This window comes from Somniosus microcephalus, chromosome 11 (genome assembly GCF_052327205.1).
Source record: "Somniosus microcephalus isolate GS21.2 chromosome 11, FLI_Smic_1.0, whole genome shotgun sequence".
Taxonomy (NCBI): Eukaryota; Metazoa; Chordata; class Chondrichthyes; order Squaliformes; family Somniosidae; genus Somniosus; species Somniosus microcephalus.
Window position 1 is genome coordinate 158148837 of NC_140997.1, and position 14675 is coordinate 158163511.

The following is a 14675-nucleotide window of genomic DNA, read 5'->3' on the forward strand; positions in this document are numbered from 1 at the left end:
TATATGACAGTGGTTGTGTGTGTAAAACCTTAGAATTGTGGCAAATTGTAATTATCGATTATTTCTCTCAAAGCATGTTCCTCAAACATGTAAATAATTCACATGCTGTTTATGTTGCTCAACTGTAACGTTGAAGAGGAAATTTACTGTAGGGTCGGTACAATGAGTAATTACTGAAACCTTGGCCCCGATTTTCTGGATCGTGCGGGAAATTTTCGGGTTCCCCGAATGTCGGGTTCCGACCCGAAAAAAAATGGGCCAGCCAGCTGCACGCAATTTTCCCTCAAGTGACCAATTAAGTTCCAGCGTGTGGGCATCCTGGCTAATTGTCCATTTCCAGTCAGAAAGCCCCACAGTATGATGTCATAATTCGTGGTGCTTTTAAAGTGTCCAGCAAGCTTCTCCACCTCTGCAGGCTTCTCAACCACTCTTGCACAATGGCAGAGGAGCCTGCACCAGCTGCTGCCAGCGGCAGAGGCCGAGCTGCCGCCAAATTCAACGAGACGTCACTGCAGACCTTGGCGGATGGGGTAAGGGCCCACAGGGAGGCCCTGTTCCCTCGCTCAGGGAGGAAGAGGCCTCCCAAAGAAACCAGGGCTGCCTGGATGGAGGTGGCTGCAGAGGTCAACTCTCTGGGAGTCACCCGTCACACCTGGATGCAGTGCAGGAAGCGCTTCCATGAGCTTCACCGCACAGGGAAAGTAAGTACGAAGTTTCCATCACCCTCAACCTGATCCCCATTGCCTTTCCCCAACAGCACTCAGCTTCAGCAATCTCTTCCTCCACATCCCACTTCACAGTCACATCCATGCACCCTTACCCATTCCGTTTCTCTCTATGCTCACATTCACATAACTATTCCACCATCCAGCCCTCACACTGCCTCTCACTCTGATGCTTGGAACACAACTGACAACACACAGGGAGGGCCCTTGGTCTTGCAGCCTCACAACATCTTTGTCTCCTTCTAAGCATCTGTGCTATGCAATTTCTACACTCCTGCACTCTCACTCAAACTCCACTTGTCTCTCTCATTGCAGGAAAAAAGAGCTCACAGTAGACAAGAGCGTGCGAGGACTGGAGGAGGACCACCCTCAGTCGCCCACCTGAGCCCCTGGGAGGAAGCAGTGATCGAGATTGCTGGGGCTGACATGCCTGTGGATGCTGGGGCAGGAGAGACAGGAGCAAGCCCGCAAGCTGGTGACAGAATAGTTCCCCATCTCTCTCATTGACATAGCATGAGTTGCTGATATGATTCTGAAGCCACATCATTTGGATTTATGAGCATATGCCAAATCCAATGTGCAAGTAGCCTTGCCATCACATCTCTAACTCTTTCCATTACTCCCCCACAGGACCATCCGGTGCCACTGCCGAGGAGGAAGAGGCTTTGCAGCCAGACTCCTCAGAGGAAGCTCCAGCCTCTGAGGGCGCAGCGTCAGCAGAAGTAAGCGCACCCAGCACCAGCGCATACACTCACACCTCGGTGGGACCTTCGGGACATAGAGTAGAGTTGTCACCTGGTGTATCACAGCTCACAAGTGAGCATCAGCAGATTGTGGAGACAGGGACAGCAGTGGAGAGTCCTCGTCGGAGGGCGCAGGGCTCTGCCAGCTCAGCTCGGCTCTGCCAGCTCAGCTCAGCTCAGCTCAGCTCAGCTGCATGTGGACCTTATGCCTCTGGGTCCATCCGCAAGAGAGGAGGTGATGGATCTCCATGCACAGATGCAGGAGTCTCGGGGAGGTTTTGTCTCCAGGGTCGCTGCAAGTGTGGAGCGAATGGAGGAGTCCATGGCGAGCATGAGCAGAGCCTTATTGGAGTCATTGGCGCATCAAAGCATCACCACGGAAAGGATGGCTACCTCCGTGGCAATGCTGGCTGCAGCCGAGGAGAGGAGGGCTGCGACCATGGAGGAGCTTAGTCGCCAGGGTGTCAAAAACATGGTGAGTGCTCTGAATAGAATGGCATCTCTTGAGCGATGGGCATCTATTGAGCACCGAAACCAGACCTTCATGGAAGTCCCTCTGAGCAGGACTTCCAGTGCTGAGACGGGTCCCCATGGCCCCCCTGATGTGCAGCAAGGTGCTTTCCAGACTCTTGCAGGCGCTGAGGGGGAGCTGACCCATGAGAGTGAGGTTGTTGGCACACCTCGAGGAAGTGGGGGCTCCTCTCCACGCACTCACACTTCCATGCCACTTCAGAGCCCTTGGTCAGAGGCCCGCCGGAGTCCACACCCCAGTGAGATAGGAGTCTCAAGCCCTGCACAGCCGCAGGAGCAGCAGACTGCTGGCAAGCCCTCACAGGCTCGCCACCCCAGAGGACGCCCGCCAAAGGTGTCGAGACAGGAGCAGCAGGAAAGTGAGCAAGGGGCCTCCACATCTGCTGAAGCCACAGGGGTAGCACTATGTAGGAGCACGCGTAAGAGAAAAATAAAGCACCACTAATCACAAGGGTAGTCACTTGGGTGAAAAGTCTTGTAAATAGTTTTAATGCCATCATTTTCCTGTACATAAAAAATCTGGTGGCAACTGCTGCAGTTATGGTCTGTTATTTGGCAAATGGGAATATCACATAGAGGCCTTAGGATAACTTGCAGATGTCAGCAAGCTGGTCAAATAGGTAGGAATGTGTAGGCATGGGCCTCTGTCCATGGTCAGTTAAGAAGCAGTGAGGCTGCAGTGTTTGATGTACCAGGCTACGCAAATCTGCCTAGGATGAGTGCGTTTCTTGCATTCCGCCCAGCAATGTCCTCGCGCACTGGTGCCGCTGGTTGGCGGGCCTCTGCAGGATGCTCGTTTCCGTCGTCCTCCTCCTCCTCCTCCTCAGCATCATCCTCATCCGAGGCGGCTCTGTGAGGAGCCTCTTGGTCCTGCGGAATTGGCAAGCCACGACGCTGTGCCATGCTGTGAAGCACACAGCATACCACGACGATTTTGGAGACCCTGGCTGATGAGTACTGTAGGGCTCCACCTGATCTATCAAGGCATCTGAAGCGCATCTTCAGCAATCCGATGGTTTGCTCGATAATGCACCTGGTGGTAATGTGGCTGGAGTTGTAGCGCTCCTCAGCTTCACTGGCTGGTCTCCTCAACGACGTCATTAGCTAAGAGCGCAGGCAATATCCCTTGTCTCCAAGTAGCCATCCTTGAAGTTCGCTTGGTGGACTGAATAGCGGAGGCACAGTAGACTGGCGCAGTATGAAGGCGTCATGGCAGCTGCCAGGGTACCTGGTACAAACATGCAAAATCACCTCCTTGTGGTCACACACCAGCTGAACGTTAAGGGAGTGGAAGCCCTTGCGGTTGACAAAAACTCCTGGATTGCGGTGGGGTGCCCTAAGGGCCACGTGTGCAGTCAATGACGCCCTGCACCCTTGGAAAGTGTGCCAGCTGAGCTAATCCAAGTGCTTGCGCCCTCACACTTGCGCGATCCCTGGTGAAATGGATGTGATTGTGCGCGAGGGCAAAGAGGGCATCGGTTACCTGCGTGATGCAAGTGTGTGCGGCCGCCTGGGAGATGCCGCTGATGTCTGCTGCTGATCCCTGGAAGGAGCCTGAGGCATAAAAGTTGAGTGCGGCGGTGACTTTGATGGCCACTGGTAAGTAGTGTGGACCTGGTGCTCTGGGCTGCAGGTCTTGCTGCAGCATTGCGCAGATGTCAGTCACAACCTCTCGCGAAAGTCGGAGCTGCCTCTGGCACTGCTGCTCAGTCATGCTGAGGTAGCTGACCCTGTGTCTATAGACCCTGTTTGGGGGGTATCACCTGCGCCGACGGCCTTCCATGCGCTGGCCCCTTCTGGCCTGTGCTGCCCCAGGTCGCTGAGTCGCAGCCTGCCGCTCCTGCTGGTGCTGCTGTTGTTACTGGTGATGCTGTTGCTGGAGTTGCTCCAGCCTCCTCTGCTGTTGGAGATGCCAGGAAGGGAAGAAACAAAAGGCCTCCCATGCTTCTGGCAGATGCCTCCGTTGAGGAGGCGCTGAGTTAGGGTGGTGAGAGGGGCTTCCCAGGAGCTCACACTGGAGAAGTGTGTGAGGCTCCAACCTTCCACAGCTGTGCCTAAGCCTTCAGCAAGTTGCCCCAAGCCTTCAGCAACCTGCAAATGCTCTCTGATTAAATCTCTTCAGTCCTGATTGAACTGCAGCTGAAAGCAAGCAAGCCAACTCTGTTCACGCCAGGTTTCATCAGCGGTGTTCCCACCAGGCGTGTTTTACGTGGGGAAAGGCAGAAAATTGCAAGGGCCCTTGAAAATAGGATTAAACATGTCAATAATTGATCATTAGGCTCCCGCCGACCATTCCCGCCTGCGGCGGGCGGGACAGATTTGGGTCGCGCTGAAATACGGGGGGCGAAAGTTGGGCGGGGGGGGTCGCGACTCCCTATTTCTGTGATTTTTTTTTTTTTTTTTTTTTTTTTTTTCCGGCCCCCGCCCGATGGCTGGGAGAAAATCGGGGCCCTTGTGTCAATCCTTTTTTTCTCTTCCTACTGTTTTAATAATTGTAATTGTTGATATGCAGAGGGAGAGCCCTTTGTACTCTATCCATTTTTAATGGAACAGTTGAATTAAATGATGTGGATCTAGGACATCTGTTCTATAATGTTCAGAATTATGGGTTTCTAATGTTTACAGTCGGTTCGCAGGCCGTTTTATTTTTCTTGTTCCCAGTGGCTGTTTGCTTTGGTGGGTAGAGAATGTCTGAAAAGCTGACCTAGCCTGATTAGCTTCACTGTAGATATGTCTCTTAATATCAGATTGTGGAGAGGCCAGCAACTCCTGGCTGGTGGACCACATGTTCAACTGGTTTTATAATTTATTTACACCTGTTTGATTTGAGGTATCAAAGTGTAGCATTTCCATTGAATGTGTTGGATGTGCATTGAGTTGTGATATTTTGCCCCCTGCGGTAGTTATAACAAATCTGTAAGCATGTTTATAAATGTTTTATGGATTTCTTGCAACTAATGCATAGAACAAAACATCGGGGAGTGTACCTTCACATCTAGAATTCTGCTGAGATGGATGGAATTTAGGTTTCATTTCTCTGACTGCTGTTAATGTCTTAAAATGCACAGTTCAATATGGGTCAAAAATTTAGAAATCTTGCTCAGTGTCAATAGCAATAGATGGTGTGGGAAATCTTATACATTGCCATGGGGGTGGTGCATAGGTGAACCTTTGAGGGCCACAGTAGCATTCTAGTATCAAAATTTAAATGAATAATTGGGAAATATTTCCTCTGCGCTGTATTGCAAAATTATTAATGTTCTTTAAGTAGGTTTATGATTTTACTGCACATAACGCACAGAGAAAATCTTCTCTCATAATGATTAGATTAAAGGATCAGTGACGCTTGAGAACTTTGTAACTGATGTGCGAGACTCCCCCACCTCTCCTCGCCACCCCGACCACCCCCCCCCCCCCCCGCCCCAAACCGCCGGTCCTCCATATATTATGGATTGGCATTTTAGCACTAATTACATTTATGCTGGAGCACATATTGTAAATCGAGGTTTTTTTTTCTGCCTTGAACTTCTGCCCCCGCCCCCCCTCAACCAAGATAGACAGGGAGGTCCAGAGTGTTGGACAGAGGCGGAGAGAGCTCTCGTAAACTATTACAATGGTTTAAGTGAAGAGACATTTCATTCATTAGACCTCAGCCTAGTCTGGTGCCAAGCAAAACTGGTTTCATCTATGTGTAAAACAAAATTAATTACAGATATAAATGGAGAGTAGCAATGGCAAAGGAAAATTCATTGAGTGGTGATTCTGTAAGAGCTCAACTAAATGCTGAAAGCAAACTTGGTTTCAAAACATTCCCTCAGCAGCATGTTAAAAATCCTCCAATGTTGTCAGTAGCTTATCAATATGCTGTGTGGAAAAATTGCATAACACAGTTTGTGATAATATGCTTTTAGTATAATATTCTTAATTCGTCACATTAGGTTGGTCCCCCTCATCACTGGTGACAGACCTGTAACTACCAATGCTTCACCCTGGTATTGTGTAGCCCAAAATGTTCTCTCCAGACTCGACCTGTGTTTGGAAGTTACTGATGGATATTTTTTCACAGTTCAAGTGGATGTATTATTTAACTTGACACATTTCACTGTACGTACTAAAATCCTAGTGACAGCATTGTCTCTACTGTCCTCAGTGTGTGTGCTGGTGGTGGTAGTAGTGTTAGAAAGAAAATAAGGAACTTGCATTCATATAGCATCTTATCACGTCCACAGGGCATCTTGCAAAGAATGAATTACTTTTGTAAGTGCAGCCACTTTTTCTGTGTAGGGAAATGTAACACCAAGCTGTGCACAGCAAGGTCCCACAAACAGCAGACAAATGAATGACCAGATAATTTTTTTGGTGCTGTTGGTTGAGGGAAGAATGTTGGCAAGCCCACGAAGAGCACTTCCTGTTCTTTGAAAAGCGCCATTGGATCATTTATGTTTACTTGAACAAGCACACGAGGTCTCGGTTTAATGTCTCTTCCAAAAGAGTACATCTGACAATGCAGCATTTCTTCAATACTGCACTAAAGTGTGAGTGTAGATTATGTGCTCAATTCCATAATGGTGCTTGAACCTTCTGACTCCGCGGAGAATGTTACCAACTGAGCCACACTGATGCAAGCACTGGAAGGGAAGTTATGTCATGATAATACTTTACATCAGTATAGAGGGGCCCTGTTCTTGTGCTAAAATGTGCAATTAATTTAGCTGCTAAATAAAATATGCCTTGTGCTGCATGTGAACCAAACCAAATAGTGGAGGATCAACTTCAAAATTGTACTTGATCCCATGAATAAATCATACTCTCTTGTTGAAGGTGGTCACCAATCCTAAGGAGATTGCTGGGATCTACAAAGAGTTGAGCAAATTCCCATCTCTGTCGAAAGCCTGCATTGGGCCAGAGGTCATTTCCCAGTATGGGGGGAAATACTGCAACATCTACACAGGTAACTGGAGCAAAGAGCTTTATTGTCTACATCTAAACAGGAGAAGTGGAGTAAAATGCTGTATCTTTCTGGAGAGAAGATAGCTGATCCAATGACGGTCCCATTCTATTTGGTATGAACTGCTTCCATGCTGAACTCAGGTTGCTGACAAATGCTTTTGTAACTTTACAGTACAGTTTAGAATAAAGGACAGTTTATTCTCGTCAGACCAGAACACAGTATTTCTAACAGACAACAAAATTCAAATTTCCATCAGACTGACTGGTATTCTTTAGCAGCGCTATGTAACATTTGTGGGCGGAAGTAGGCCATTCAGTACAACCACTCCGTGTCTGCATTTACCCTCCATGCGAATAAATAGCTCTAATCTAATTTACCCACTCTTTTCCTGTATCCCTTCAACCCATTTTCCTTCATCTGCCTGTCCAGTTTAATCAAGAGGGCACATTTGCAGTGAGACACAATAGTAGAATGCAAAATAACCAGTGGCACATCAAACACATTGGCCACGATTTTGCCGGCACTCAGCGGACAAGATGGGTGGCGGATCAGCTGTGAAATTTAAAATGATTGACAGCGAGTCAGGAACCCGCTGTCAAAACGCGCACACTGAACTTTCCCGATGTCGGGTCTGCCAGTGCTGAGCAGACCCGACAGGCAGCAGCAGGGGAGGCAATTAAAATCATTAGTGGCTTGTTTACAGCCACTTATCAATGCTTTTTTCCCAGGTTTTTTTAACTTAATAGGTTTCCCGCTGTGCCTAAACCTCGTCTGTGAAGCTGAGGCTGGCCATTGTTTCAGCTAATGAGTTTACAGCTTCAAATGTCAAGTTAAAGCTCCCAGCTGATTGAGAAATGTTCCCTTAGCCACTAGCTTCTCTAAACTGCATTTCCACTACAGATTCAGAATGCTGCAAGTCTTTACACAAGTCTCCATCCAGTCTGACCTCATTACCTCTCCCACCATTGATAGATTGCTTCTGTCATCTCTGCTTCACCTGCCATCTATTCCATCAGCAACGGTACACTTTATACTCTCTCACCTTGGTCCTCAGAATCCCACCACGATCAGCCCGAGCACCAGCAGCACCAACAACAATATCAACCTTCTCCGCAATCAACTGATGCTGCACAGGACACAGGGCATCAGCACCCAACCACATTGCTGCCTGTGATGCCAGGGATGGCCTCACCATAGCCAGATTTACTTCACTTCACGCTGTACACCCTGGCTGCCACATGATGCGCCAGGTTGGCACCACCCCACACCAACACCATAAAGCATCCCTACAATGCCCAAGCCTTTCTTTTCACACTCAGCACCATTGCTGGGGGGGGGTTACCGTTATGTCTCACCATTCACTGCAACTCACTAAGTCACTTCCAAAGGTGCACACAAATCTGTCCAAGAATGCAAAGTGTTGAAAATAAAGATTTCAATGTTTGACAACACATGAACAGAAACTTCACATGAACATTGGCTAAAACACACAAGTGCCTACCCTTGTGTGTTAGTTGGTTAAATTGGACTAGGATGAGGGTGAGTGTGAGGGGTGGCTAGTGAGATGGGAAAGTGATAATATAATGTAGATAAAGAGGGATGGTGGAGGTGCAAAGTAAGTTGGTGTGAGTAAGGATGTGCAGGAGTAAGGTAGGGAAGGCAGAGTGATGGGGATGTGATGAGTGGCACAGCAGGATGAGGTTGAGTGTGGCTTGGCAGTAACGTTTCGTGATCATCTGAGATCATTAAAAGGTTTGCGCCACTGCAGCCTGGTCCTCTTGAAGACATCCCTGCTTGTGCCCTCCTGTGCAATGTGCAACCAGGCTGCGTTGGTCTCCTGGGGAGGTCTCTTCCGCCCATGGGAAGGGAAGAGAACCTCCCTACGTGCTGTGACTCCCTCCATAAGCATATGGAGGGAGTCATGGGAGAGCCTGGGTGCAGCCCTGCACCTCTGTGCAGTGCTTGTCGGTGTTTGCAGCACCTCAACGCTGTAGAACACTGACAGCACAAATGTCAAAATAAATTTGTGCGTGGTCCCTTTAAGGAAACCGGCTGATGACGCATCATCAGACCCGCTTCCTCTAATTGGCTGGGAAACTCGCTAGGTGGGCTTAACTAGTCCAATCAGGGAAAAGTCATGTCAGAGGCCAGGATGGAGACAGGAGCAGGGCCACAACCCGCCAACAACGTCGCCCACCACAGACCTGCCGAGGCAGGGAAAATTGCGGCCATTCTGTCTAGTGGAGTGTCTTCTTCCTCCAGCAACAACCACTACCTACATTTTTATAATGCCTTTAATGTAGATAAACATCCCACGGTTCTTCAAAGAAGTGTAATCAGGCAAAAACTGACACTGAGTCAAAGAAAGGGATATTACAAGGGTGACTAAAAGCTTGGTCAAAGAGGTGGGTTTTAAAGACCATCTTAAAGGAGAAGATAGTGATAGAGGTGTTTAGGAAAGCAATTCCAGAGCTTAGGGCCTAGATGGCTGAAGGCACGGTCGCCAATGGTGAGGCGAAAGGAGTGGAGAATGCACAAGAGGCCAGAGTTTACAGTGATAGGGAGGGGTGAGGTCATGGAGGGATTTAAACACGAGGATGAGAATTTTACATTTAATTATGGGGGACCAGGAACCAATTTAGTTCAGAGAGCACAGGGCGATAGGTGAACAAGACTTGGTATGAGTTAAGATAGGGCAGCATAGTTTTGGATAAGCTGAAATTTATGGAGCTGGAGGGTGGGAGACTTGCCAGGTGAGCATTGAAATAGTAGAGTCTGGAGGTGACAGAGGTATGGTTAAGGATTTCAGCAATAGATAGGTTGAAGCAGGGGCAGAGACAGGCGATATTATGGAGGTGGAAGTAGGTGGTCTTTGTGATGGAGAGGATATGGAAGCGGTCTGACAACACAGTCAGTGGAGGGGTTGATAAAGGTGGTGGAGAGTTAGAGTTGGGTGCCATCGTTATACATGTAGAACCTGACCCCATGTCTTCAGAGGATATCACCAAAGGACATCACGTAGAGGAGGCCAAGGATCCTAGGGGACACCAGACGTAACAGTGTGGGGGCAGGAAAAGAAGCCATTGCTGGAGATGTTCTGGCTACGATTGGATAGATAAGAGTGGAATCAGGCAAGGGCAATCCTACTGAGCTGGACAACATAGGTGAGGTGTTGGAGGAGGATGGTATGGTGGACCATGTCAAAGACTAGAGAGGTTGAGAAGGACGAGGAGGAATAGTGCATCACAGTCACAGAGGATGTCATTCGTGACTTTGATTAGGGCTGTTTCAGTGCTGTGGTAGAGGCAGAAACCTGTTTGAAAAGATCCCAACATGGAGTTATAATCCACCAGTTTCATATCTCCAAGACCACTCACATTTTATGATAATTGCTCTAATTTTAAGCTTTTATTTTACAGCAAAAATCTGTACAATTCCCCTTTAAAAGACAGATGGACAAAGCTAAATTAGGTTGTTTTACTTCCTGATCATCTTCCCACTACTGAATGTATCACAGCTATGTGCACTCCACCACCCCTCAATATAATCCCTTCCCAGAAACAGGATTAGAGAAATGCCTATTGTCTAAATGTATGACCTTCTGATTGGCACTGCACTAAACTTTCGGTGCATGAGGCTTAAAAGAATTTTTGATTTCTGTTTCTGTTCCAGAATGGTCTCAGAGGGATCTGGAGCGAACCGAGCGGGTGAAATTCTGCCGACAGTATATCATGTTCTACGATGAAGATTCTATTGTGTATACCGGCCCCTCTGGAAACTGCACAGAACTACAGGGCGAGTGAGTAGTGCATTATCTATATGTACAGTGACCGCTCCATCATGTGGCGTTCTCCTGATGGCTCAGTGAGTATTTCAGCCGTACAGCTCAAGAAGGTCCATGCTGAGTTAACTGAACAGGATGGCATTAAGGGCACACAACTCTGTTAGTGAGGGGGGAGACCAGCTAACCTTTTTAAAAGATAGGATTAGTCCTTGCTGGAGTTTGAATTCTCTTTTTAGTAAATCAGTAAACTTCATGATGTTTTTAAAATAAGGGATAAGAGTGTGCTGGAGTAAGTGTTCTCAATGTGGACAGGTTGGGGATATCTGATCTTTGAGTTTGCAAAGCGTGTTTTTCATTCCCCTGAATTACTTTGTTGATATGGAATATATGACCAGGTACCCCAATCATTAGAATGTAGTAGCTGAAGGACATATACAGGCATTCTGTCAATAAACATGTCCAACTTGCATCATTATTATTTCAATGTCAAAATTTACATATGCATGGCCCAGAAATTCGGGTCGGGGGCTTCCCGCGGGTGCAAGGCCCCGATCTGCACTTAGCTTGCACGCCGGCCGTTGAGCTGTGGGCCTGCGTGGAATTCCGATCCGGGGCCTGGTCCAGCTGCTGGCGCGCAGTGCTTGCGTATCCCAGGGGCACAGTTAGTTCGATGCGTCCCCTGGGATCACGTGGGCCATGGGGAGCCAATCGGAGCAGGGAATGCTCCATTCATAAGTCTGACAGGAAGTGCTGTCAAGAGTTATAAATACTACGGCCCCAAAATAGCACTAAATCTTCAAATCGATTTTTTTTTTAATCACATTTTTTAAATAAACTATAAATTACATGAAATAACTATTTTAAACAATATAAATTTTTGAAAAATTTGAAAAAATAATTTTATTTTCTAACGGGGCTAAAAATAAACTTACCTTGCTTTAAAGTATTTAAAAATAATAAACCTGTGGAAAAAATGTTTTAATTTTAATTAATTCACCACTCACCTTGTAAAAAGCAGGCCTTATGCCTGCTTTTACCAGGCGTAAGAATTGTAAGGGTTTTCTGCGGGCGAAGGGTCTCCAGAAAGCGGAATTATTTGCCCGCAGAGGCCCTTCTCCAGGGCAGCCGGAGGATCTATCGAGCATTCTTGACAGATCGAAAATGCCGGTTTTCAGCGCATGCGCTGTGCATGCCTGAAACCGGCATTTCCGATGTCCCTACAGGTGGGTACACAGCGCGTACCCACCCATAGGAATCAGAGTATCTGGGCCATTGAATGATTAAGTGAGAGGGCAAAACTATGACAGATGGATTCCAATGCAGGTATGTGTGAGGTCATCCATTTTTGGCCAAAAAAGGATAGATCTGAGTATTTTTTAAATGTTGAAAAGCCAGGAACAGTGGAGGTCGAAAGAAATTATGAGGTCCATATACACAGTTCACTAAAATGTAGTGGTCAGGTACAAAAAAAATCAAAAAGGCTAATGGAATGTTAGTCTTTATATCTAGAGAGCTAGAATGTAAAGGGGAGGCGGTTTTGCTACAGTTATACAAAGCTCTGGTTAGACCACATCTGGAGTACTGTGCACAGTTCTGGGCACTGCACATTAGAAAATATATATTTACCTTGGAAGGTGTATAGTGCAGATTCACCAGAATGTTACCAGGGCTTCAAGGGTTTAATTATGAGGAGAGATTACATAAACTAGGCTTGTATTCCCTGGAATATAGAAGGTTATGGGGTGATTTGATTGAGGATTTTAGGATTTTGAAAGGAATTGATAGGGTAGATAGAGAGAAACATTTTCCACTGGTAGGGGAATCTAGGATAAAGGGAACATAACCATAAAATCAGAGTCAGGCCATTCTGGAGAGAAGTTAGGAAACACTTCACACAAAGGGTGGTAAAAATGTGGCACTCTCTCCCACAAAAGCAGTAGATGCCAGCTCAATGAATAATTTTAAATCTGAGATCGATAGATAGAAGGGTATTAAGGGATATGGAGCCAAGGTGGGTGGATGGAGTTAGGATATCGATCAGCCATGATCTTGTTGAATGGTGGAACAGGCTCGAGGGACTGAATGAGCTGCTCCTGTTCCTATGTTCATATGCCTGACTAATGTTTGTCCCTCGACCTATACCACCAAAACAGGCTCATCTCATTGGTGTTTGTGATGCCTTGCATTATTTGTGTGTGTAACCAGCAATGACTACAGTCCCAAAGTAATTTACAGGCTGTAAAGTGTTTTGGGGCATACTGATTTTGTGAAATATGCTGTATAATTACAAGTTCTTCCTTCTGTAGGCTGTTGAGCAGAGAGTCTCCCTCTGGATTTTTAAAAGTTGTTCTCCGGGACCACACCAACAAAAAGGGAGAGGAGAAGCAGTTTCTAGAGGTAAGTTTGTAGGAGCAAATTTTTGCTTGCTATAAAGCTGATTGAGCTGCAACACTTACTTTCTACAAACTCTAAATCTGAACGTAGGCAATTGCTGCTTTTTGACAAAGGAACCAAGAGTGAAAGCCTTTTCATGTGTGTCTGTTACTGTAGTAAAAATGTTCTTCAAACTACCTTTGCTTATTATGTATCCTCCAAACATTTCCTAGCTGAACATAAAAACATAACATAAGAAATAGGAGCAGGAGTAGGCCATTTGGCCCTTCGAGCCTGCTCCACCATTCAATAAGATCATGGCTGATCTTCTACCTCATCTCCACTTTCCTGAACTATCCCCATATCCCTTGATTCCCTTAATATTCAAAAATCTATTGATCTCTGTCTTGAATATACTCAACAACTGAGCCTCCACAGAAATTCTGTTGCGAGGTCCCATGCTGCTGGCAAGGCTCTGTACGGAGCCAGTGCATACTGGAAAAGGATGGGTGTGCTTTCTGTCATTTTCCATCCATTGAAATCACTAGACACAAAATTGTTTTCTGATATTCATTTGTCAACGGTGTGGAACTTCACAAAGTTTGCCCTATAATGTTCTCTGAAACTTTGTGAAATTATTACCTCATGACCATTCCTGGGTGGCTTTTGCTCTATATTATTTTTGGAAGGTTTCATAAACCAGTGTTTAACTATAGAAATTGTTGCCCTCACCTGTAATGTATTGATTTTGGATTTGATATTAAATTTACCTCAGTAGTTATCGAGCTTGTGTGAGTGTGAAACCTCATGCTTTGTTGTCTGTACACTTGCTGTGATCCCACCCACAGATCTGGAACAGAAACTCCAAGGAGAAGAGCATAAACCTGACTGCACTCGAAAAGCATGGCAAGGTGTATGAAGACGGTACGAATTTAGCTGGAAGCAAACCGTTTTTATTCTGAAAATCAATGTTTAGCTCTATTCATTTTGTTAATCAGACCAGCGGTATATACTATGGTTTTATGTGAACTACCTGTGGAAGAGTTGGGGAATTGAATTTTTTTTCTCCCGCTTTATTCAGCAAAAGCAGACGACAACAGGTAGAGGTTTAGCCATGGCTATTAAAAACTGTAGGTATAGCTTTGGGGAAATGGAGAGAAGAAGCAAAAGCAAATGGCCCAATTTTTTTCCAATAGACGTTCAGATATGCATTATCTTACACCAGATGGCCCTAACAGGCAAAAAGTATTCTATACAAAATTCACCCTTCCCAAAACAAAATGTAAGGTTTAGCATAAACCAGTCCAGGTATGGATACCCATGCTATGCAAGATTCAATATCAGCATAAAACATTTAAGATGCATCAGTCCCCATTACAATTGTAAATTATGTGTTTTTCCAGCCCCATTTGAATTCTAGTTTTTTTTGGAAATACCAAGTTTAATACTGAACTGGTGATGTGATATATATTTAATGCAGAATCTTATCAATATTTTGGCAGCTGACATCAATGTTGGAATTCATTCATTTTTAATGACACTTTTGTTGTGAATATTTTGCTCAAGGT

At 46.1% G+C, this 14675-nt stretch overlaps 1 protein-coding gene across 1 annotated transcript in view; it reads left to right on the top strand.

Moving 5' to 3' along the window:
• Positions 1-14675, top strand: part of LOC147110960 (acylamino-acid-releasing enzyme-like) — a 130028-nt gene that overhangs the window by 22587 nt on the left and 92766 nt on the right. Inside the window, exons 2-5 of the mRNA XM_086001386.1 lie at positions 6821-6950; positions 10623-10749; positions 13041-13131; positions 13956-14031. Coding sequence (XP_085857512.1) covers positions 6821-6950; positions 10623-10749; positions 13041-13131; positions 13956-14031 — 424 coding nt within the window. The remainder of the gene's footprint in view (positions 1-6820; positions 6951-10622; positions 10750-13040; positions 13132-13955; positions 14032-14675) is intronic.